The following is a 26477-nucleotide window of genomic DNA, read 5'->3' as shown; positions in this document are numbered from 1 at the left end:
ACAACAACACAATTATCACTGAGTAAGAGTAATTATTTCTTTAGTGTTGGAGAAGATAGATGGTAAATGATACCTTTTCCATAGCTGTCTTCCTGTCCCATTCAAATTGGTTTTCCACATCCCATTCCCATTGTTTAAAAAACTATGTTCCTTCATATTGTAACTGGTTTTTATGTGTATGAGAAATGATCAAGATTTTATCTTCCTGTCTTCACTGTGTTTTTTAAAACTCTGAAGTAATTGTTTATTGTCTGGAGACTTTTATGGCACAAAGCAAAAACTTTGAGCTAATAACAAAACAGTAAGTCTTGGAGTAGATGTAGTAGTTAGTGCTCAGCTGAATATTTAAATAGAAGACTAATTATATGTCCTCTGGTCCTGTTACAACTCTCTCTTACTACAGAGAAGTCCCAGAATTCTTACTGGATTAGAGAATCTGTTGTTGAAGGACATCAAACATTAGGATGTAAGAAGGATATTTTGAAAATATATATTTTAAAAAGTAATATGTTTCATATATTTTCATACATCAGATGGGAGGATTGCAAGGCTACTTTTTTTTTTGACTAGACATTTTTCAATGATGATATTTTCCTGTTTCATTTTCCATCTACTTTTTCCTGAATTTTAAATTGTGATTAAACCTCTTTGAGGTTTATTTTCTGTCCCCAATCAATACAGTTACTAGCTCTAATAATGAGAGATAGAAATCAATTAAGACAATCCCAGAAATACCAAGTGTCTCCAAGGACTAGACCTAGGAAGGGTCTAAGAACTTCTGTTTCTCCCGTGCTCCTTGCCCTGCTCCAGGGCAGGAATCTGCTGCTACTGTGTACCATTATATCACAACAGCATATCTCTCCTGTACTGACCAGGTCATTGGCCAAGTGTTAACACATCCCCATTCTTTTCCAGCTATTCCCCAGAGCAGGATAGGAGTTTCCAAGGAGATTGTCCTGCAATACTGCTGCCCTTTTGTTGCCCTGCAATAGCTCTGCATGAGAGAAAAAGAAGGGATTCTACAATCTTCTATACTCTGCCCTAATGCAGAGGCCAAGATAGAATATTGCCATTCATGTGAACCTCTTCTCAAAAGCATCTCAGAGTGCCTCAGAATGAGTTTCTTTCTGTAGAGTTCTGCTGCAAAATACACTTCTTTTGAAGATGCTCTGGAGCAATGTGCCCTCCGTGGTGATACTGTCTCAGAGTTACAGAAGGAATCTCATTGTGTTTCACTCTAGCAAACAGTGAACATTAAGTTCTAAGATGGAGTGATTTAAATTTATGATGTGCACTCCATGATCTTCCTGTGAGCCCTGCCTTTGCTTGTGACTCTCTGATTCTCATGACCTTGACTCTCTAAAAAATGCTCCTTCTCAGCAGACCTCGGTACTATTCTTTCCTGCCAGTATCCCAAATACTCAGTTCTTTCCAGTTTTTTACCACATGGCTGTTTTGTCCTTTGATCCATCCACTAAAATGCTTTGTTGTCATTGGATAGCAGAACATCACCATGGGAGGCCCAGGGCATTACTTTCCTTTCTCCAGTCATGCCAGCAAAGGGAGCACTAGCTCTGTTTTCTCCATTAATGAAACCTGGGAAGGGGCTTGAGAAGGTCAGGCTTCTCCATATCTCCATATCCCCTTTTCCAAATCTCCTCACATTTAGGCAGTGAAATTCTCAAATATATATGTGTGCATATCTGTGAGCTATTTTAACACTGTACTGTATGAACATAGACATCCAAGTAAAATCTATTGGACTGTCTCAGTTAATTGTTAAATGAAGAATTATTCCTTAAGATCCATTGTTTAGTGATCTGATCAACCTAGTGTTGGCTTCTCAAAGATTTCTATAATTCTGCTTCCACTTTGCCTTATCTATGATTTTTCTGAAAATAGACCCCATGGTAAGGAAGATTTGCTGATACATAGTTTCTTTAGTTATTTCTTTTAGTTATTTCAATGTCCTAGTTACCTGTAATCTTCAAACTCACCCATTTAATTCCTCCATCTGTTTGGTACCACTCTTCAGATATTGGAGTTGAAGATGCACCATGTCTTCGAACCACGATCTTAGTCAAATCTCCCCATAATCATTTAATCAAGTACACATGTTCAGTTCTTTGGCAATTTCTTGTATGTAATTTCCTTTTAACCCCTGATTTTTTTTTTTGTTTGTTTGTTTTGTTTTGTTTTGTTTCAGTCTGAATTCTCTCCAGTGGTGAATTTTCTGTGACACCTCTGATCTCACAAGCAATCTCTGGAAAAGCAGTGTCATTGTACACCTTTAGAAAATGTCATTTCCTTGCAACAAAATAAACCCAGCTCATTTGTTATACAGGATCTCAGTGGCTGCTCAGGGAATACTGTTGCTTTGTAAACTGCTGCCATATCTGATTTAATATCCAATGAATATGTGGACTTCTCGGTATTTACCAGCTATGAAAGACCTTCTGGAAGGTCTTTCTTAATTGTGACATTCTAGTTTGCACTTAAATACTTTTCTTCACTTCTTAAATCTCGCTGAAGTCTTTTGCATTCTCCATCCCGGTTGGAGTTAACATTAATATCCCCCAATTAATTACAACGTAAGTAAATATTTTTTTCCTTCCCCTTTTTAGGTCCTTATTGAAGATGCTAGAAAGGACAACAGGAAAGTTATTTTCTTAGAACTAACAATCCTTAGTACTCCTCACAGTGGGAGCTGTATAGAAGGTAAACTTGCAACTACAACAGAAACATTGCAATCCTCTTAAGGTAAGTGTAGACTAAACAATCTCAATATACTGACTAATGGACAAAGGATTTACCCTAACATGGCTATTACTCCATGTTTTAAACATGCAGATGAAGATATTTACGTAACTCTATTGCAAATTTACTACACCAAGTTTCTAGCTTCCCAGTGATCCTTGTCCTTCAAATTCTGGACATAATATTAGGAAATCATGTGAATCTGACAGGAAAATGTTACTCCCCTCAGAATTTTTGTAATGTTTTGCTTATATCTTCCTTTTGTTAAGTCTTACTCTCATAGTAAATGTGGCTGTGAAAAACATTAAGCCTGACAGAAATGATACTCTTGTGAATGTGTATATGAGGTTCTGGTGTTACTGTGGGGGTTCATTTAGGCTTTCTCTTTGCTATGGAGCTGTGTTGCACAAGCACAAGAACTGTAGGTTCTGCAAATTTGGAAATGGCCTTATGCTGAGCAGATAATTTGGAAATTGGCTTATGCTATTCCTTGTAATAGGAAGATGATTTTCTGATGAAGGCTGCTGGTAGTATGCCAGTGCACACATTTAACATGGGTAAGAAGTTGCAGTTGGCCTGTGGTTAATGATTGATTTGTCAAATGAGGAGAAAGATACCTTGGCTAGATATTGAGTCATCTTTGTCAGTATGTCTATGCTCAGATATGGTGGTGATCCACCTAGAAGGCTGCTCTTGTGGCAGTGGTTAGCCACATATTTCTGGATATATATAAAGCCATGGATTCCATGAATCCACCAATTACTGTATTAGAGGCTCTGAAAATATGAAGGGAAGTTCCAGGTGAAAGTACAACAAGAACACAAGGAGAGCAGACTCGTCTTTCTCACAGACCTCCACATGATGTCTCAGTGACTGTTTTCACTGACATGTAGAACACAACAGTAAATAGTTGCTAGTGATAATGGTGATTAGATGTGTTTCTCCTTTAGGCTGTCAGGGTTATAGCTCTACCCAGGAACATCTTGTGCTTTTGCAATTTGCCAAATGCAAACTCACACTTTCTTACAAGAAAAAAACAAAAAGAAAAACAATGGCAGGTATTAAAGAAAAGTAAAAGGCCATGCAAAAAGTATGTGGGTATCATTTTGGCTGCCTTTCCTCGAATGATTATCTGCCATAAACAGTCTGTGGACATATCACAGCATATACTTTGCTGGCCAAGATTTAATCCTTTAACACTGCTGTCTTCACTTGGAAGCTGTAGGAAAAATATATTAAATATAACCATTCTTCAGTTGCTTCTGAATGTTCCAAGGGAGCAGGAGTACACTATAAAACAAGAAGCCATAGTCAGATACGTAACATGTAAGAAGTAATTTATTTATATATACCATATTTATTTTCTCTGTATTTCGTATCAGCAGTAATTTTTTGTTTGCAGATTTGCTTTATTTATTTTTAAATTTAATTTTATAACCAAATTCAATTCTGACATGGATGGTGTTAATTTATGAAACACGTTCCCATGTATTTATTCATTTCCCCCGACAATGAGCACCTGGTACCAAAATTACTTCAGAAGACAGCATGGGTATTAATATTTTTATTTCATGTTGATTTTGGTATTTGGTCTCGGTGCGCTGGCTGGTGGGAGGTACTGCAGCTGCTGGAGTCACTTTAAGAACACATTTTCCAAACTAAGGCAGAAACCCCACTGGTTCTGGCGGAGATCCGTGGTGCTTTGAAAGCACTCGCCGGATGCCTACGACCCCGCTCCGACTCAGCTTCCCGAGTTTCGCGCCCCACAAGCGACAGAGATCCCGAGAGCGGCCGAGCGTCCCCATCCCCGCGCCCCCGGAGCGCTCCCGGGGCTCGTTCCCCGCGGGCTGCGCGGACGCCGCTTTGCTCCCAGGAGCGACCCCCGCTGCTGAGCCCGTTTGCTGTGGGAGCGGCCGCGGGGGTCCCGGGCCGCATTCGCCCGCCCCTCGCAGCCATTGGCCGCGGCCCCCCCGCTCCCCGCCGGCCCCGCTGCCCGCGCTTATAGCGGCGGCACGGCGCTGCGGCCGGGAGCCGTCGGGATGCGCGCCCCGCCGAGCTGTCCGCGCTGGGCGCTGCTGGCCCTGGCGCTGCCCGTCCTGGCGCTGCCCGTCCTGGCGCTGCCCGCTGAGCGCCTGGCGCTGCTGCCGCACGGCGAGGACCACGGCGATGCCGCGCTGGAGCCCGGGGACGATGTGCACTCGGCGGCGCTGGAGCTGAGCACGGCGCTGCGCTTCTACGGCGCGGCCGTCCACTCCCTCTATGTGAGTGTGGGGCCCCCTTTGGCTGCCGGCGACTCGGAACCGCTCCTGGGGACCCCTCGGGGAGCTTTGGGTGGGTCCCGTGTGGGTTCCGTGTGAGTGCCGAGGTCAGAGATCGGTCCAAAGAGTTTAACCGTTCCAGTTGTGTACAGTCAGGTATCGGGGCCGTGTTAATTCCCTTCTCACCCTGTGGCTGGGGCAGATTCTTCGAGTGCACAGCGTCTGCTGGGAGACAATGCAACAGATAGTAGTAGCGTAAAGAAAATTAACCAGAGTGAATGCCATCCCCAGGCGTTTCCTGCGCTGTAACAAGAGTGTTCTCGGCTCAGCAGCATCCTCGTTGTGGTCTGTTCTGTGTGTTTCGGCATGCCAGAGTCACAAAACTGAACCGAGGTGTCTAACCAGCAGCCTAACATGTCCAAGACTTGAACCTCTAAGCACTGGAGAACCTTCATAATGTCTTTGACACTCTCAGGTTTTCATTGCTTTAAGAGTCTCTTGGGTGGAGGAAGTTCGTATTCATAGTAATCACAGGCTTTGGGCCGCAAGCACATCTCAGCCTTGTGTGCATGTCTCACAGCTGAATCTGCATCCCAGAGTGGTGTGTGCATGCTTATTAGCTGATGGAGGGTGTTCAGTGTTTGAAGGTGGGATTGGAAACAGATTGCCTGGAGCAGAGCTGCTTAAAAGCAGCCATAAGGAAAACTGTTTAAAATGGCAACATGTGTTCAGAACACTGCAAGGGTACTGCACACTTTTTCATTGCCTCTCTTCCCCTGAAGCTCCATCTAGGCTAGCAATTGAACATGCTGAGTAGCATGTTTAGAAAGGTCTTGGTAGGGAAGGGACAATGTGTTTAGTGCATTAATCTGGTAAATAAAAATCACCTCCCTGTCCAGATAAAGCAGTGTGGTTTAGTATCATGGATCTAAGATGCAACTCAGTGGATTTACCTACATGGAGACACTTGGGAAACTAGAGCTCCATATGATTGCAGTCATTCAAAATTTGATGTAGTTTCCATGCTCTTGAGTCTGTTTCATGGGTATTGACTGAAGATATAACTTGCTTGTGCTACACTGAGTTATATTAGTGCTGACACTTAAGTTACACTCCTTTTCATTGTCCATACTGCTACTACTTAGATACATCCTGAAATCATACCTGAAATCTAAAATTGTGAGGGATTCAGGTTACGCTTGTGTGGAAAATGGATATTGCTCACTGAAGCTGACTGAGATAAAGTATTAAGTGGAGTTCAGACTTCGGTTTGACCCTTAGTTCATTGTCTTGCCTCCTGTGCTCTAATTTGGTCACTGATTAGTCAACCCAAGTAAAAAATACAATTTTTAAAGCATGAATATATTCTTGAAAGATAGTGGGCTGTATATTCAGCCACTGAGAAGCAACGATGACAAGCAGCATGTGACAGAGGTAAGCAACAGAGATAGGACAGAGTTTTCAAAGAGTGCTAAATTGATTAACCAGTCTAGGTTTCTTTAGTTTAATGATTTTGTCACTTGTCCCACCCTCAAACAGGAACAGTTCTAACTAGTTTTTGCCTGAAAGATTACCCATATAGAATCTACTTCCAAATCACTTCCAGGGCTCTGCCAGCATTACTCAGTACTAAGGATGGGCAGTTTTAATGAATGGCATTTCAGAAACCAGTCTATACACTATGCAGAGGCTTTTCTTGCACTGAATCTGGCACAAGTATTGCAGAACAGAAGCACAGTACAAACTTCATGGGAGTGGGGAGAGGAGAAGTATACCCATTAAGGAAATGTGCTGAGCAGTTTTTAATGCATTTTCACATTACACATTTTTATTGTATATTTGCAATGTGTACTTATGAAGCTCTATGATCTTGCTTGGCTGAAGTTTCCAACGTATTTCTGGTTGGTAGTAAATATTATCAAGTTGATAGAGTTCATATTTAGTGCACATAATTTTATGTAGCAATTTTATGTGAGTTATCTTTCTATCTTTTTTAACAGTTGAGAAACTGAATTGTTTAAGTTAACTGTACACATGAATAAAAAGGCAAGGCATTCTGTGAAGTGATTGTTTAGTACCAACTTGTCATAAAATCCTTGGCAACAAAACCTTTCCTCATAGACAGAAGAGAGCACTTTTATTTCATATAAGTGGAAAGAGGCTTTCACATATTGTGATCTTCAATATGGTACTTTTGTATGTAAGATTTACAGCATTGAACTCTATCACTAACCCATACTATTCTATTTGTTTTAATAGCACACTTTTATTAAGACTTTTTCAGTTTAAAACTCACTGGTGTGGAAAAATTGAAGGATTAAGGGTTACTTCCATTTACAAAAGAATTGAGAATCCTCTAATGCAAGCTTGGTTCAATTTTTTTAATCTTTACTTTTATTAACTTCTTAAATTAATAGTTGGTCATGTTTGTATTAGAAAGCTTTGCTGCTTTATGTCAACTGTCACTTCATTATAAAAACAAATTCAAATTTTCTAAACGTTTTTATGCAGAAATAGTCAAGCCTGTAAAATGCCTAGTCATTGAACAGGGAAAAAGTACCTCATTTGTTAGAAGCTTTATTTTTTTGTTGTGCACACAGTGATACAATTTTTCTTTTATTAGAAGTACTTCCTTACTTTGCATTCCTCTTCTCACTTGCTTTTCAAGGTGGACCTATAATTGTGTATGTGTGTTACTGGTTCTGCTACAAACCACAAATGTATGTTAACTATGTGTGTAATCCAGAAGTTTAACATGCTAAAAATACATCTATGTTAGTTCCTGTCAATTTAAATAGTGTTATACCCTAAAAGGAAAGATGTACAGTAAAGCTGGTCTTTAGACAACGCCCACCTGAGGCCTCTTTTCCCCTCTTTCCCTTTTGACAGGAGTGAAACCCAGTACTTACCCCAAATTATTTCTCTTTATTTTGGGATTCACTCTTAAACCTGTGTTTGTGACCTTGAAAGAAGCAGGGTGAAGTTAAAGGAGTATTCACTGTCTTTGTCAATAAAAATGTATTGTTGAATCTGAAAGCTAAAAACATTTTTTTCATTGGTGAGTTTCTTTTTTTTGCCTTAAAAATCAAGGCTTGTTTATTTATTTTCATGTGATGGCTTGCAAATGTTTTCTGGGCTGTAGAAACATTCCCGTAAGATTTAAAACTGAAGTGTCTCTTTCTTTAAAAAATGGGGTTTGCATCTCCTTAATATAATAATTTCTTACATTAAAATTTTTAGCAAATAGGAAAGGAATAGCTAGACACACCTCACTAAGATGTAAAAAAAGGAGGGTTGTTTCTTCTGGCCTCTGCTTTATTCTGTGGTATTAACTAGTCCTGATTGTATTTTCTCTTAATGCTATTTTAATCTCTGCCATAAATGGGGGATCATGAAGCTGCAAAATCTACACACACCAAATCTGATGAAGAGCATGGAATTTGTTTAAAATACTTCAAACACCAGTCATCTCTCACAAGACGATTAAGATGAGAGTAAGGCTGTTTGTGTACAAAAAAATGTAAGAAAGCAGAAGGAAGAGGAAAACTTTTAACTTGCACTAAATTTATTACTTTAAGGAGGGAGTGCATCTCTTTGCTAAAAGGTCATGACAAACAGACTGTAATGTCCACCATTCTCCATCCTGTCTTCCAGTGGTGTAATATAATTGCTGGGTTTTAATTTTCAGGTCATGTTTTAGCTTTGCTTTACAGGAATATGAAGCATTTTCCAGTGTACAGATGTTGTAGCAGTTGTGGGAACTTTTCTGGACTAGATTTCTCTTACATGTCTGACTTCAGTTTAAGGGTCTGTACAGTGGTTGACCCGTGCTGTCTTTTTAGTTCTTTATTCCTCAGATTCATAGTTCAGCTTAGGATCTGTGGCCACTGTCAAGTTATGAATGAGTGGTATAAAAATTATCAAAATATTCAGCTTCTTCTCCCCCTTTGTAACATGACCTGCTTTCCCAATATGTTTGCCCAGATTATTTACTGCTTATATACCTTAGATATACTGTTCATGCATAAAACCAACTCACCTATTTTTTTACATGATCATAACTTTTTTGGTGTTTTACACTCTTTGCTAATGAAATTATGTGTCTGCAGAAAATACAGTCAGCATATGTCAAGCCACTTTTAAACTAAATTCTGATACACTGTGGGAACTATTTACTAAGTTTAGCTAGTGCTTTGTGATAAGCATTATCCAGTTATACACCAGGCCAGCTGACCACTGGTCTGTGGCAGGGGACATGCTCTGACCCTCTGGATAGCCAAAGGAGAGTTCAAGATATAGGTGTTTCTTGTGTATGGAGGAGTGATTTGTTTCACGAGTTGTCATACTACACTTTTTCTGATGTAGCAGCAGTGGTGGTCCAGATTTTAAAGATGTTGTCAAGGCACATGTAGCCAGCATCCTTGATGGGCTTGCCTAGACTGTAATTTCTCTGTGAAGAGTATGTGTGGCCTCCTATTGACCTCCTTGTTTACAAATTAAGAGTGGAAAAGGGTGAAGAAATATGTGGAGACAATAAGAGTGATCAAAGACAGAGAACAACTCTTAGGGAATGCATGGGTAGACTGGGGGTCTTCATTTTGGAGGAGAAATTACATAGTGGGAGAGACTGGGTAGAATTTTTGTATGTCCCAATACAAAACTTGGGGCCATCAAATGAAACTGGAAGCCAGACTGAAAGCAGCAAAAGTAGGAGAGACCTGAGAATATGAGTCACAAACTCATGGAGTTTCTTTTTAAGGGATTTTGTGGATGCGTAGTGTTTATGCATGTTAAGGGAAGACTCAACAAATATACGAAGGAGATCCACTGGGAATGAAAAACAGTCAAACCACAGGGAATCCCTTGAGGTGGATGCAGTTGGAGGCTCACTGGAGCATGCTCTCTTGTTTTGCTGAATCTCCAAGCTTGCAGGTACAGCTGGGGCCAGGCCACTGGGCTAGGTGGCCTTGCGGTGTGACTCAGTGGCCATTCTGACCCACTTTTAGGCATTTGTAAAGATTTTATCATGTTGACAGAATCTTGACTATGTAAAAAGATCCAGCAAGAGTTTGTTCTTCTTGGACTCACAGGAATCCCTGTGAGTGAGATAAATCTGTGGGAGATTGCAGTTTTAATTTAATAGTTTATAGTGGCAGTTCTGGGAGCTCTGTCCCCTTTTGAGTCCCCTGTGTATGTGGCAGCAGCTCTAGAGTGATTGCCTGACTGCCTGCAGGTAGTCAGATATGCCCTTTCATCAGGTAGTTCAAGACTCAGACGTGGATTTGTATTGTGGCTGAGTCAGTGCCAAACACAGCTGAGGGAAGGGCCTGGCACAAAAACTCTGTGTGAGCACTTGATAGACTAGCTCAAGCCCTGTCACCTGTAGTCTGTGTGTGAGAACCAGCTCTGGTTTGCCAGTAGAGTTTGTCTGTCACACTTGGATGTGCCCTAGCACCTACCTGTATGTATATATTTATCTCAGTTTTAGTCAGAGTTGGCTGACTGTGAATCATCATCTCACTGATGGTTTGAATCTCTCTGAGCCGGTACTTATGCATTTGCAGACCAAGCATTTCACTTGTGTATGTGAACTCCTTCCCCCACCCCTCTTCGAGTGTTAGACCCATTTTCCTATCAGACTGTGTCAGGGCACTCAGCTGTAAAGGAATTTACAGGGTGGCTTACAACTGCTGTGGAAATTCAGTCTCCTTGACTCTGTAGCCTCTGGTAAAAGAGCTGTGCTCTGCGCTCACAGCATGTCTTAAGAGTGAGCAGCAGCTTGTTGTTCTTAGCCTCGCACAGTAGCAGAGTTCCTAAGAGGGTAGTTGTAGTGAAGTGAAAACTAAAGCAGTCCTGGCCAGGCCAAGAGGAATCTGTATGTCTTCCCAAAAGGCTTTCACCCAGGCTATTACGATATATAAACATACAGCAGGTTTTTTTGGGTTGGCATCTATGTATGAATTAGTTCTTTGCTCAGAAATTCTGTCAGCTTCTGAAGCATTGGTGGGAAGGTTATGATGTACATCCTTGTTAGAAGAGACAATAGGTGTCTGAAATTTAAGTAGCTGAAATCTTTATCTAGGAAAAAAAGGCTCTGTCTGTAAAGGTGACCTCTGATTTTGGGCAACTGGAATCTCAGGACTCCTGACATGGAATGTAAAACAAATCTTAAACAACCACAATGACTTTTAAAGTACAAAATTGACTTTTGATTAAATTTCTTTTGGAATTAAAATATTGTGATCAGGAGCACATGTGTGAGACAGCTGTATGAACAGTAATTGTGTTATAATTTTCATCTTTTTATTAGGTTACCACTAATGGAATTATTGCAGTGAATGAACCCTCAAGTGAAGAAAAGTATCTTGGTCAATTCCCAGTGAGTTTTGGGGCTATTGCTCCTTTTATGGCTGACCTGGACACAACAGATGGACGTGGAAATGTGTATTACAGGGAAGATTCATCCTCAGATGTCTTGCAACTTGCATCAGACTACATTAAAAGAGGTTTTCCTGAGAGTGCTTTTGATCCCAGCAGTGTTGTTATTGTTACCTGGAAGCTTGTGGCCCCTTTCCAGGCACCAGGAGAAGATCATACTTTGGAAGAAAAGGTGAATGTTAATCAGAGCTTTAAGTCACACTGGACATATAGTCAGCTAAAGTGTAACACTGTAATCTTTTGCTTTGAAAGCTTGAAGTTCTTTGTGTTTAAATAAATTCTGCAGACCTGAGAATGTATATTATCGTGTAAAAGGCTGTAGAAAAATAGGAGTTTCCGAAAATTTTACTTGAGATTTATTTTAATAATGCTTTATTAATTCAAAAGATAATGCTTGAAACTACATAGCTGATTTCGCTGTGTTTCCTAATGACTCTTACTTTGAATGTTAAGTATGTTGTGGTAGTAATTGAGCTAGAATATCCTGACCTCCCTCTGTGCAGTGTAATCCTGTTGGCTTGCATTTTTTAGCAGACTCTTAAGTCATTTTGACATCAAACTATGTATAATCAGATAACTATGTGGACTAGTAGGATCTTAAGCCCGTTTTGAAGAGATAATATTGCATTCAGAAAAAGTTCATCCTTTTTAGCTAGTATTGGATTAAGAAACAGAGATTATTTTTATTATTAGTCACAAATAATTTTCTTCTTTTTAAACTATTCGGGTAGTATCCTCCAAGGATATGTAACTTTATTCACCATAATTATCAAAGTTGATGAGAACATTACATTACTTAGCACATCTTTTTATGTCAACAACGAATTTCTTTTGCTGAACTTGGCATAAGCATTGTGTTTATAGTAATAATTCTGCACTCTGGTGGCAATGAACAGCTGATATCTGAGGTGCTGTCCCAGTGGTTGCCACAGTAGGCAGGAGTGTTCCTGTGGGAAAAATCTTTAGCAACATGAAACTTGAACTTCAGACATTCTGTTTACAGAATTTTTCATTTAGTCTAGCACATTACTTCTGTTATTTTAAGGAAATTAAATAGCATCCTATAGCATTACAGAAATTAAGATTTTTATGCTTTGGGCAGCCTATCTGACTATTTCGTACAGATTTCATTTACTTTTGTTAATGTTTTCTTTTTAATGAGAATTTTGATTTTCATTTTGTGTTTAAAAATATTAGTTTATCTTTCTTGATTATTTTTACATGAATAAATGTGTATTTTTTTTTTTTTCCACAGAGAAACACATTCCAGGCTGTCTTAGCATCTTCTGATTCCAGTTCCTATGCTATTTTCCTTTATCCAGAAGATAGCTTGCAGTTCTATAGCACATACTCCAAGAATGGCGATGAAAATATTTCTGCTATGGTTGGCTTTAGTCAAGCCTCTACAAACTACTACTTTTGGGAAAAGCCAGGATCCTACAATGTCATTGCTAATGATGAAGACAGCATTAGAAACCTGTACAAGTATGCTCTTTTCTTTGTCTAAACTCCTCAAGAAAACATCAGAGTTCCATGGTTTTCTTAATTGTAGCATGAATCAATGAGAACTAATAAGATCCCTTTAGCCATTGCATGAGAAATCACAAGATCTACCATTGATAAATATCCACCCCCTTGAGGACTTGGAGGACTTTGGTGAAATTTTTTAAAAGTCCATATTCCCATTGTCACTGGTAGGAACTCCTGTATACTTAGTTCTTCTATAAATAGTACCACTTAGACTTCAACTCTTCATAATCTATCCTAGGCAGGTTGTTTTTGAAAGAAGGATTGAACCAGCAGGAAAGGGAATGAGTTAGAAAGTTTAAGTCAGTGGTAGCAAGATTTTTGTGGCCCTAAAATCTCCTTCTGTTCCCACCACTTTGAAGACAAGAAACAGAAATACTCAACAGAGCTATGGGTGAGGAGAAAAAAAATGTTATCCAAACTGTCAGGGGTGTTCTACAGCTGAATAAACTGTACCTGTAGGTAAGTATGCATTGTAGATAAGATAATTAGACAGTTTGGTCCTGACACTTTGCAGTGAAGGATAACATTGTGTAGGCTAGAAATACCACACAACTTGCTTTATTTTGCATGTGCTTCTCTTTGACAGAAGCAGCAATGCTGGGAAGCAGGGCATCTGGGTGTTCGAGATTGGTAGCTCATCTGACAGTATTGTGCCTGCCAAAATCAGCAGTATTTTGGAGAGCATAGAGCCCAACGAAGAAGACCAGGAGATGACTTCTAAGCCCTTTACATCTGACTATGGTTCCACTGAAATAACACAGCAGTATATCACTGGTAGTACAGACAGCACTGAAGAGGATCAGCACCTTGTCACATACAGTGTTCCTCAACTAGGTGCAGAAGACTTTCTGACTTCATACCAAGACGTAACAGGAACACCTTCAACTGAGTCTTTTTACAGTCCTCAAAATTTCCCAACAGCAAAAGCTCCACCTCGCCAGTTTCGGATCCAGCAGTTTCCCCCACAGCCACCTCAAGTCATAGATGTGGAAGAATTCGATGAAACTGGAATAGGTAAGGTCTTTTGTACAGTTTAGCTGCTTCTAACACGGACAGGCTGCAAAAAAAGCACGTGAAGGAAGTCAAAATATGAAAGAAACAAGGTTTCCTTCTCATTAGCTTCATATCTAAAAATCTGGACACATGTCATAAGTTTGTATTATTCATTGATGTAGCTAATTTGGATGTCACCTCAAATGCAGTTCTTGCTAGTCTGGTAAACTCAAGTCAAACTTACTGACCTTTCTCAGATGTGTTACTGAATACAGGTGATTCAATTAAAGCCTCAAGTCTTAGAAGAGTGGAATTAGCAATTCTAAGTTCTAATAAAGCATTTTTAGAAATTTCAGAGTAGTTTCACTGCCCAGAAGTTAATTGCTTCTTGAAACAGATGTGAGATTAAACAACCATTAAATAACAGGGTAAAACTGTTAGGATTGTGGGGTGTATCAGTTGCTGCACAGTCCTAGGTACTGTGCTGGTATGTTTTGTTCTAAAGTTGGAAACTCTCCTTTTTGTTTTGATTCAGAAACAAGGACAAATCAAAATTATTGTGTGTTTGGCTTTGACAGGAATTTTAACTGATCTGTGTTAGCATAGATCTGCTGAAGTCAAAAGAATCAAACAGTTTTCTAACTAAACAGCTGAAGCCCTGATGTTTTCTGCAAAATAGTAGAAAGTTATTTGCAATATTGCAAGGTTAGCCAATAGCAATTGCAATAGTTCTTTTTCCTTAAAGAGAAAATGAAAAGGTGATCAAGTGAGTCCAGAGACACTGTTAAATCAGTCCAGGGATATGTGAATACCACAGTGATTACATGAAATATAAATGTCTGGTCTTATTTTCCACAGTGTTTCGCTACCACACAGATGTCCAACAGACCTGTGCTAACAACCGTCACCAGTGCTCTGTTCACGCTATTTGCAAGGATTATCCCAACGGGTTTTGTTGCAGTTGTATTGCTGGTTACAAAGGAAATGGCAGACAGTGTGTAGCAGAAGGTAACTGGTTTGAAATTTGATACATAAGCAGCAATAACATATAGTATTCTTGAATGAGGTGACCTGTATTCAATTCTAAAATAGACCCCATAAAAACTTTTTGGAAGACTTATCACTGAGATATAGTGAAAGGCATTTGAATCAATGAGCTCTATTTTTTAAAATGTTTTTTGAGTGAAGCAAAATATTTTGAGTGGTCAATTTTATGCTTTATACATTTTAATATGACTTCCTAAAAAACACCAACTTCTTCTGTAGCTGACACCATTTAAAAGAAAGCATAACATCCAGTGGTATTTCCTAGAATTAGTCATGAAGTTCCAATGAGTTATAATCTGATATGGTCCTCACTCTAGAAATGGACAGTTCAAAGTGATGAACAAATTGCCTTTGATCATTGAACCAAAGAGCACAGCTCCTCTTTGATTCTTAAGCTGCTTTACTAAAGAGGATCTGACAGATTTCTGTTAAATACCCATTCAAACTTTGTTCCTGCGTAAAATCCATAAAGGAATTCCTTATGTATACACTTGTAATCCTCGTAGTGATTTGGCTCAGAGTACAGACGCAGTCCAACAACTGAAATAGTTTACTGCAAGGCCGTGTTTTATAACCTAGGAAAGCAAAACATAATACTTAGCTTTCCGTTCATAAAATTGAATTTTCCATAGAGAGAAAAGAAGGATCTGATGATAATGGAATTTAAACTTCGGTGCAGGAAATTATATACAGGAGAAAATTAACAATCCAAAGTAGCTACTTCTGTATAACACTGACAGTCTGCAAAATGGCCAACAGTTCAGAGCCAAGAAATGTAATAGGTTAGAGTAATAGAGAATCAATTATTCTAATGCCTGATTTCCTAATTGGGAATGAAAAATTAGCATTCAGTGTGTATTGATATGAAGTGTGATCTTTAGAAGCTTCTGTCTGCCACTTACTGTCAGATATACTGTAACAGTGTTATGAAGTTATCCTTGCAGGAGGATAAAGGGCATCTCTTCAGGCAAATTTGGCCATTTCATCCTTCACATTAGACAACACACATGCATGTACCTACATAAGCAAATGATCACATGGCAATTTCTTGTCTGAACTCTGTATTTGTTTTTCCATTTATTTAAACACTAAACACTGAGCATTGTGAGCGTTCTGGACATGCTCCTTGGAGAGCATGAGAGTACTGTTACTTTGTTCTGATGCATTGTATTGATTTACCAGGTTCTCCTCAGAGAGTCAACGGCAAGGTCAGAGGAAGAATCTTTGTAGGAAACAACCCTGTTCCAGTTGTATTTGAGAACACTGATCTCCACTCCTATGTTGTGATGAACCAAGGGCGTGCCTACACTGCTATCAGCACAATCCCAGAGACTTTGGGGTATTCTTTACTACCTCTTGCCTCTATTGGAGGTATCATAGGATGGATGTTTGCTGTGGAACAGCAAGGATATAAAAATGGATTCAGCATTACTGGTAACTTCTAAATTAAAATAATGTTAAAAATTGCTATGCTTTCCTCCATCTTGGTAGAAAATAAATGTGTATTTAGAAGCAATATAGAGTGAAAACACACATCTATTCTGAGCTGCAAATTGTTTTCTTGTAATCAAATTTCTCACAATTTTTCTTATTTACTATATATAGACAATTGCCCTTTTAATTTACTGTCAGTGTACAAGAACAAAGTGTGTTAGAGAGAAGATAGGCTTGGCCAGTTTCTGTTCCAGATTATTAAAAAGATCTGTTGGAGGGGGAGATTGTTACTAGAGTGTACATAGTTACTAAAAAAAGCTTCTCCTACATCTTCAAGAGATTTAACATGTTAATTTCCTGATTGTACCAACAGAGCAAAAGAGAAACAATAATCAGATCTCCTGAGGGTCTGAAACACTTTAGAAAAACAGCTGCTGCATGACATTCAAATGACTCTGTTAGCTAGTTTGAGGGAAACCCCTGCTCACAATTCAAGCTTTTCATAAGAGATTAAGGCCAAATCTGGTTGGCTGTGCTTCTGTGAATTCAAGCTGTAGATTCAATCTGTTCTAGGAGAACACATGTTTCTTTTAAAAATTTGATCCTTTACAGACTTGTAATATGAATTTAGTTGAGCACAACTTTTTGGTTTGGGATTTTCTTGGATTTGGTATGCTTGAAGCTTGTTCTGGAATTTGCGACATACATTTCACTTGGTTTTGATTTGGAAACAGATGTACTGTATTTTGATTTTTTTTTAACTCTCTGTACTCCTAAAGGATTTTTTTTCTAAAATGTCCTTTTAAATAGTAGGATAATGCCTACTGCTATTACCTTAGTCAGAATTTCTCTTGAAATTTAATAAAACCCTGCTGCCTCAGGTTTATTTGTGATTTATCATGTTTAGTGCTCAAAAAAATTTGCTTGCTGTATCCAAGTATATTGTCAGTATACCTCTGAAAGTTATTTCATTACAAGCACAAGATATTAGCAATTGTGCTACATCAAAACTTGCAGACAATAGTAATTTATATTTTAACCACTAGAAGCAATATTTGGAATAGAAGGAATTTGAAACCTCTGTTAAGTTTAGTGCTTAACTAATTCTCTTTCTTTAGGTGGTGAGTTTACACGGCAAACAGAAGTAACTTTTCTCGGCAACAATGAGAAGCTGGTTGTAAAGCAGAAGTTCAGTGGCATTGATGAGCATGGTCACCTTACCATCAGCACAGAAATGGAGGGCAGAATACCTGAGATCCCATCTGGGTCATCAGTCCATATAGAGCCGTACACTGAACTCTACCACACTTCTAGTAATGGTAAGGTTCCATAAGAATGAAATGGTAAGACAAAGCAGAGACTAAGACAATCTGAAAAACATTCTTTTATTCCCTTTTTAACAAGTGTATTTAGGACCCTTTGACTTATAGGGAGTTGCTTTTTACCTCTTAAGAAAAGGTTTCAAAAGAAGGTGGTTTTTAAATGGGACAATGCAAATATTTCTAATCTTTTCATCGAAAAATTACAAGTTAAATTCCCTTTTTGCTGGCCTTTTTTTATGCTGTTGATGTTGTACAAGTTGCAAAGTTTTTTCCGTAAGGCTACAGCCCTTTAGTAGGAGCTGTACTGGCCTTTTGTGGTAATGTCATTAAGTGAGCTGTGATCTTTAAGACTGAACCATTATTTACCTCTATATCTCATGTAAACTTCATTAAAATGACTCTGCAAGCATTTATCAGTAGTATTAGAACTGAATTTTAACAACCAACTGGAAAATTACCTCTTAATTCCCTTATTAGTTTCCTACATTGTCTCTTCAGTACTTCTCTCCCCTCTCTCTCAATTCCTTTATCATAGATCCTAGATTTCCTAAGAAAACCATTCTTCACTCATGATTTACAGGATGATCTTCATTACTTATTTTGCTTTCCTCTTCCTGGATAAAATTACAGGTATTTCAACACATAAAGTAAAGAAGTGAGGTTGGATTGTTGCTGCTGGCCAATCAGCCCAGCTGTCAAAGAGCAATACAGATGAAGCAGCCTATGGTGCACCTGTGTCCACACGAATACTGGAGAGATTGTACTCTGCTCCAAGGGTGCACTTTTGGTTGTAGAGATAGAAAATGGGGTACATCCTCACTGCCTTATATTCACTAATGTCTGGGTTTGGTAGCTGGTGGTGAACCCATTTGTGCTTTGCCTGTTGTTTTGGTCTGGGAGAAGGAGGCAGTGGAAGCAGCAGGAAGCTTCTGCTTTGTGCTGAACAACTTGAGAGTTTAGGCAGCATCTGCTCTGCAGAACAGTTGTGTACTTGGCAGAAATGCTGTTCCCATGGAGGTAAAGTCAGAGGCTGGAGGCAGGAGTCCTTCAGGCTGGATTTGATTTACCAGTACTCAAACAGCTGCAATTCTGCTGTCCTGTGGCATATCTAAAGGACTTAGCAGAAATCCAGCTTTAGCCAGCTGTTGCTGGATTGGTACAGGTGTGTGTGTTCTGATGTCCAAACAGAGAATACTGGTGTTCTGAGGACCTTTCTGTTGTTGGGAGGCTCCACAAGCCTGGATCTTTTTGAAGAGTTTTGTTCACAATTTTTCCCCATATAGAAAACTCCTGTTGTGAAGCATATGGGAGCTCTCAGACATGCAGCTTCTTCAGGGCTCTGTTAAAATCCAAGACTAATAGCCTACAATGAACTAGAAGTGGGCGTCGTTTAGGCTGGTGAGACTTAGCTTGGGGATACATTGTATAAGTCCACCTAAAGGAACCTCAGAGTTTGCTGAGTTGAATTTTCCTTTCATTACTTGGAAACCCAAAAAGTAAAGCTAAATTTTCAGAATATGTCAAAATAAATCAAATTACTAATTTCCCAAAGCTATGATACCTGAGAACAGAGTAAGTGTTTTCAAGTGTGCTTGTTCTGTTGCATGGAAATCCACCCACTTTCATGGCCCCTAGCTGTGACAGGCGGCGACCTCTTTTATGGTCTGAGGTCGCTCACCTGTACAGTAAAGGGTGGTTTAAGAGTTCTTATTTTGCAGGCAGGGCGCAGCAGGGCACGAAAGAAGACTCGAGAGCTGTTGTTCTGAGGTTTCCAAGGTCGTTTATTCTTCCTTATCTAAGGAATTTTCTGTCTACCTTACAGCGGTCCACTCTGCAACTCATCCAAGGCTGTTCTCCTGCCCTCTGGGGCAGGACTTATCTTTTATACTCTAATTTACGTCTACTTTATTTACAATTAATCACCAATACTTTATACCCACTTTACACCGAGCAGTTTTCCCTTCACCAATCCCGAGTTGGCATCCCGACCCAGAAGATGGATGCCATGAAGAAGAAGAAGAATTTCTTACTACGCCACAAATCCTCCATCTTGTGTCTAAAAGCCCCTTAATATAAACAATCTTTAAAACCTTATTTTTCTACCTTTTAACACATCAATTTACACTCTACTTATTTCTGTGACTCTGTAATTCTGTATATAAAGATGGTAATTTCTCCCAGGGACTTAGATCGAACTCACAGAGATTTCTGGCACTTTGCCAAGGCTTCTGAGCCCCCTGTACAGGCTCCAGGGAAGCCAGGGGAATACCCTGGGTTCCCACACCTAGCCTTTGAAATTCCCATTTGCACTATACAGACTGCATCCCAAGTCTACAGATAGTATTTGACAGAGTGCTTTTAATCTCTGCTCTGATCAGTGTGTTTGCTGTCATGTTGTAGTGATCACTTCATCCTCCTCGAGGGAGTACACAGTGACAGAGCCAGAAAGGGATGGAGTTGCTTCCACGTACACGGGTGCCTATCAGTGGCGCCAGACCATCTCCTTTGATGAGTGCATCCACGATGACTCCCCCCCCTCTGCTCCTGCCACTCAGCAGCTCTCAGTGGACAGTGTGTTTGTTCTGTACAACAGAGATGAGCAGATCCTGCGATATGCCATGAGCAACTCCATCGGCCCCATCAGTGGTATGTATCCATTGCAAGTTTTGCTTTTTCCCTTTTGTGAGTAATTAACAGCAGTCATCCATTTTATTAGCCTGCCCTAGCTGGGTGTTAATGAGTTAAATTAACTAATTTCATTTTCTGGTAGCAGTCCAGATCCACCAAAGAATGAGAGAAATGGAACTGTTGAAAATTTGTATTTTTACTTGAAAAGGAGTACTTAAGTGATGCTCTATTCTAGCAATTCACTTGGGTTTATGTCTAATTCCTTGAAATACTCTCAATATACCACCTTGAATCTGTTCCTGCTTGGATGCATGGAATATGTTGTTTATCTTTACCTAATTTGTAGTTTTTTTATTAATTTTTTTGGGGGGGAGGGCATTGTCAGAGAAGAGAGCAAAAGAGGGGAATAAGATTTACCTTGGATGAGTTTCTATAATTTATCTTGAAACATGGCATTTTATCTTTGAAATGTAGGCAGTTTATGAAAGGGTTTTATTTTTTTTGGATGAGCTATTCAAAATTGCATCAGAAAGAAGGCAAAGAGACAATTTGAAAATGCACACCAGATGAGTAAAAAAAACAGGCTGTGTTCACTTTTTTTTTGTTACAAAATAAAGTTCTGGTAATTACAATTAATAAACCAAGCTATTAAGAATCATGTTTTGAATCTGGTTTTGGTGGCTGGAAGATAATTCTTCTTCCTGTCTTGCTCTTTTTCTCTTTTTAAACTGAGTAGTCCTTTTTACAAGTAACAAGGGATACAGGTGCTATTAAATATGTGTCTTGAGATATCACCTTTCTTCCTGACACAAAAAGTGTGTTTCCTTGTTTAATGTGTGTTATGAGCAACCTCCTTCCTTACTTGGACAGGGTGATCAAGGCTAAATGTGGTCTCTCTTGCCAGATGGTTCTGCTGATATTAACCGGAATCCTTGCTACACTGGCACTCATAACTGTGACACCAATGCCGTGTGCCGTCCAGGAACTGGAAATCGTTTCTTCTGTGAATGTTCAATTGGCTTCCGTGGAGATGGAAACGTTTGTTACGGTATCAGAAGACTTCAATTAATTGCAAAATGAAAGCTAATGTAGAATTTATTTCCCTTGGGGTATACTGACCTTCAGGACTAGCCATTCCAGCAAAATGAACTGCCCTGAGAGGCTGTTCAAGGTTAGAGGCTTGCTGGACTGTGTATCTCAATAATCAAAGTAAGCAAGTTTGGCTGTCTTGGAGAGTATGTTTTCCTGTCTTGCAAAGCACCTTTCCCAGCCAGTTCCTCTTTTTATAAAACATGTGGGAACTTAGTTGTGAGAAATTTACCGTAATGCAAGTTCTGGTTAAAATGAGTCAACTAGGTTAAAAGTTCTCAAGGGAGATGAGAAATAGGAAATGAACGTGCGGACAGAGCGCAAATATGTGCAATTCATCAGAATAATCTTTTTCATGACCTACTTTGAAAATCCATTTCTGTTCAAAAAGACTTATATTTCCCAGTTCTGTCTAGCTCTGTATTCCTAGTGTATTTGGGTTTTGCCTTGTAATCAAATCACAGCACTAGTACTTGTTTTCAAGAGGTAAAAGTGTGTGTTAATAAAATGTGTCACCCCTAATACCTAAAAAAGTTTTGGGGCTTTTTGAAACCCAAAGCACAACTCTCCTTCCACTCCAACCATTTAATCAACTTGCAAATGAAAACATCACGTTGTCCCTTCCAGACTTTTGATGCTGTGAGTTGGGCAGCAGTGGATTAGAGATGTGTATTGATAATGAAAGGGGAATCTTTTCCTAGAGTTCATGCTCTCCTAGTAGTTATCATTGCTTCTGATCACCTAAGGCTGCATTTTCTTTGGCTCCTCTTTCCTCTGCAATTTCCTGTACCTTCCCCTTATTACTCCATGATAGAACTTCCTCTGGTTTTTTCTTCTTTTTGGTGCAGATTAGCTGAAGACAGTTACCTCAAAACTTACTTTCAGGTTATTAATACCTCTTAAGAGGTATGGTCTATCAAAGCTGTGGCCTAAGTACAGAAGACTGCTATTAATCTAGAGTTCTCCAATTTCTGTTTTTTCTGGCATCCATATTAAATGCATTTTCACAATAACCAAGATCCTTTTAATACCCTAGATATTGATGAGTGCGCAGAGCAGCCAGGGCTGTGTGGCAGCAATGCAGACTGCAACAACCAGCCGGGAACCTACCGCTGTGAATGTGTTGAGGGATACCAGTTTGCAGCAGACGGGAGGACTTGTGTTGGTGAGTTTCATGTTTCTTAAAAGCACTGCCCACCAGCCTTTGGGCTGTGATCCATCTCACAGGGACAGAGAACAGCGCTTCACAATCTGTGCTGATTTCTAATGTGAGTGGAATTCAGGGGTTTGTGCTGCAGCTCATGATTACCGGGTTTTTCTGCATTTTCTGAGTGCTGTGATTTTGACTTTTTGGGGATTTGTGTTTTGTTTCTTATGTCTAATCCAGAGTTCAATTTAACAGATGAGATTTCAGTTACAGATTCATCCCTTGGACGAGATAGAGCTCAGTTCAAAACCAGTGTGTCTTGGCTATTGCAGACTTATTCTGAGGTGATAATTTGTCATGATGATAAGGAATTGTAGCTGCAGATCACTGGTAAAATCCTTGCAATTTGACTCTTAGCTCATTTTTAATGAACCATTTAATATCAAATTCAGTAGTTATCACTCAATTAGGCTTTTTTTCTGTAATTTAAAAACTTTTTTCTGGAGGAAGCCTGAGTTAATCTGTATTTGCTAGACTAAGGTTGTCCTAACAAGGGATATATTTTCCCTCTTTGTCTCGTTTTTCACTCAAGTTGTAGAAATTCCTTTTGGAAAAAGGAATCCACAAATGGTAGATAGAAAAGGGATAATGACTTTACCTCTAGAACTGCAACTGTCAGGATATGATGGAGATTTGAGGGATTTTTGGTGTTAGAATTTTTATCTTTGCAACCTGACAGTAATTCTGTACCAACAAAACCTATTCAACACTCCTCCAGTACTGCTGGAAGCCTTATACTTCCAGTATGGCTGGAAGTTCCTCCTCCTTTTGGAAAGAAGTGATAAAAGCTGAGAATTTTCTTCTTCTGTTGTGACAGCTTTGTGGTGGAAGTTTAGCTACCCTTTGATCAGTTAATGCATCCAGGTCATTGCTCATTGCAGCCAAGACTGTTTCTCAGCAAAGACTGAGGAGCCTTCATCTTACAGCAGAGAGTTGCATTACTCTCCTTGAGTTTGTGACTTTGCATGCTATGGATTACGCTCCGTCCCAAGCCAAATTTCTCTGTTCCAGTAAGAATTACAATTCATGTCTGTTCCCTAAGTCACAGTGCACCCTAAGTGTCTTTGTTGCAGAACAGTTAGAAAAAGCAGCTCCTACCAAGGCACTGGAAGAGATAGGGTGAGATGTGGCAGAACAGCTTTATGTTTCTTCCGTTATGTCCAACACTGCACTTTTGTGACTTGGACCTGAACGGGAACATTCTTCTCTCCAGCCATGACCTCACCAGCTTCACTCTACCACTTTCCCATGAAGCTGATGTTCCACTTTTAGCAAGTGCTAAGTAATTCCTTGCCCTGCTTGAAGAATTTCAATTTGATCCCTTACTTCAACCAAAACAAAATTCCATTTTTAAGGCTGAAGAGAGGGAAGATAAACTCTAGTTTCCCAATAGATTGAAAATAAATGTCATAGTAATCTTTTCACAGTAGAAGGTCTTATAACCTACAGAGAATTTGAACCCCAAAAGGGGCAACATCAACCCTCTGTGCTTTTGCAAGTTGCTCTGGGATACCAGTTCTGACTCAGCTTTTTTGGAACTAGCACTTTTTTTCATACCAGCTGTGTGATTCACTGGGTAGCTTTATAAGAGCAAATAAACCTTGTCCTCCTATTTGTAGGATGAGAAGCAGAAAGACTTGGGGACTCCCTTTGAGCTCCAACTCTTACCTTATGTATTTATAATACTGTTCTTAATGAATTTCTCTTTAATCCAAGATTTACTTCATCAAATAAAGATATTAATGGTTCTAACAACAATGTCATTTCCTCCAGAGAAACAGAAGAAATGAATGTTTTCACATATGGCTCTGATAGAAGATTTTTTTTATTTCCCTGCTGACACTGTGGTAGTTTCCATCTGTGTGCTGTGATGAAATGAACACTGTAGAGTCTTGTCTTGGCTCCCTGTCAAATCCTTGTCATAATTGTGTAAAGACAGCCTCAGTGTTACAGCAGCCTCTATTAGAGCAGCTGAAGTCTGTAGGATGTACACACTGGACACCCTATTTTCAGGCCCAAAAATTTTGTAGTGTTTTATGTCTTCCTATTTCAAGTACCATGGTTTCCTTTTCTGTTCTCTGACATAACAGGTAAGCATAGGCGACTTCCAGAAACAATTTATGTGCAAAGCAGTGCAGTGCCTTAGGAGCCACAGCCGTCAACATAAGAGAGTTATGAAAAGCTGTAGGTCTGGTCCCAGATCTCTCCAGTAGTCAACAAATGTGTTTATCTCCAATTGAGTGAGTCACAGTTCCTATTTGTTGCCAAGTGACAGCAGCCCTGGGTCAGTACTAAGTTAGTGTAGCAGGTCATCTAAGTAATTCCCAGCGCAGTGAACTGGCCGCTTAGCTAACATGTGAGGTAGCTCTGTGAGATGCCTTACATTTCTTCATTCAGGACTCCTTTTCATAAGCAAAGCTGATATGGATATTGGGATCTGTCACTATGGTAGCCTTTCTGTCCCAATCTATATTAAGAAGCACCTGTGAGGTGCTGAGACAATCACTTCATTGTAAAACATTAATAAGATTTAACACCACTGAAAGGGGAGATTTCAGAAAAAAAAGATAAATCCCAACCCCCAGAGGAAAAACCCCTCATTTCCTTGTTTCCTTTCTGTCCTGTAATGTTTCACAGATGTTGTTCTCTCATATGAACTTACTAGGAGGCTTAGACTTTGTGAAGGAAAGTTTGGATTTTCATCTCCCCTCTTTCACATTTACCCTACAGCTGTGGAGTATGTGGTAAACCACTGCCAGAGGGGCACACACAACTGTGACATTCCTCAGCGTGCCCAGTGTGTGTACACCGGAGGGTCCGCCTACATCTGCACATGCCTCCCTGGCTTCTCCGGAGATGGGCGTGCCTGTGAGGGTGGGTAGCACCATTTGTTGTGGAGCTTTTATTCTCTTCATTGCGCTACTGGGCTGGTCTTTGTGCCGTGTTCTACCTATATCTACTTGTAATTTCAAGTAGGAAATTTCATCATCTGAGTCCCTCAGCAGGAATTTTTATTAAGCATTTCTTGTTTTCCTCCTCTCACTTTTGAATTTACTCTTCAATGTTTGGTCTACACAATGACCAAGATGAGATAACTGCAGAAACTGTAGTAGTTGCAGCTGCAGACCTTTGTCTGCTGCAACTGTTTGCACTGTATTGGTTTAAATTACTATGGTGGTGAAACAAAATGCTCAGACTGTGTAAAAAAATTTTAATTCTGTTTCATGTCAGTCTGAGTGCAGTGGGGGAGCAGCTTTACCTAATTACATGTTGGAAATATGGCTAGACAAATCCTACTTCTCTTGCTATGTTAAGTCATTTCTTTGGGAAATATGGGCATATATGTCTGAAATAATATGTGAGTTAATAATGTCTGTTACCCTTTGGAATAGGAGAAACATGGGATTTGCTAAGATAGAGAACCTAAAATACAGGCAGGCTTTTCCCTCAGCCCCTTTTATGTCCCTTGCATTTCTGTACTAGTTGTATTTCCAAAAACTGTCTGTATGTCTAAACAGATACCCTAAAATAAGATCTTGAAAATTTGACAAATTTGTACTTTATTTCATCACTCTGATTTGTCCGTCAGAAGGAACAGTCACCTGAGATTCATCTTTTCTCTTACAGATGTAGATGAATGTCAACAGGGCCACTGCCATCCAGATGCTTTCTGCTACAACACTCCTGGGTCCTTCAGCTGCCATTGCAAGGCAGGTTATCGTGGGGATGGTTTCCGATGTGTGTTAGGAGGTAAAATTCTATAGTTCTTGAAAG

At 39.6% G+C, this 26477-nt stretch overlaps 1 protein-coding gene across 1 annotated transcript in view; it reads left to right on the top strand.

The window, feature by feature from the left end:
* Window positions 1–4796: 4796 nt before the first annotated feature.
* NID1 (nidogen 1) overlaps window positions 4797–26477 on the top strand; it is a 44173-nt gene continuing 22492 nt past the window's right edge. Inside the window, exons 1-12 of the mRNA XM_033056384.1 lie at window positions 4797–5018; window positions 11326–11625; window positions 12709–12938; window positions 13570–13997; window positions 14835–14984; window positions 16206–16457; window positions 17576–17776; window positions 20180–20425; window positions 21312–21455; window positions 22533–22661; window positions 25434–25577; window positions 26331–26453. Of these exons, the coding sequence (XP_032912275.1) occupies window positions 4797–5018; window positions 11326–11625; window positions 12709–12938; window positions 13570–13997; window positions 14835–14984; window positions 16206–16457; window positions 17576–17776; window positions 20180–20425; window positions 21312–21455; window positions 22533–22661; window positions 25434–25577; window positions 26331–26453 (2569 nt within the window). The remainder of the gene's footprint in view (window positions 5019–11325; window positions 11626–12708; window positions 12939–13569; window positions 13998–14834; window positions 14985–16205; window positions 16458–17575; window positions 17777–20179; window positions 20426–21311; window positions 21456–22532; window positions 22662–25433; window positions 25578–26330; window positions 26454–26477) is intronic.

The sequence above is a fragment of the Catharus ustulatus genome, chromosome 3, assembly GCF_009819885.2.
Source record: "Catharus ustulatus isolate bCatUst1 chromosome 3, bCatUst1.pri.v2, whole genome shotgun sequence".
NCBI classification, from domain to species: Eukaryota; Metazoa; Chordata; class Aves; order Passeriformes; family Turdidae; genus Catharus; species Catharus ustulatus.
This window is presented reverse-complemented; position numbering and strand designations above follow the sequence as displayed.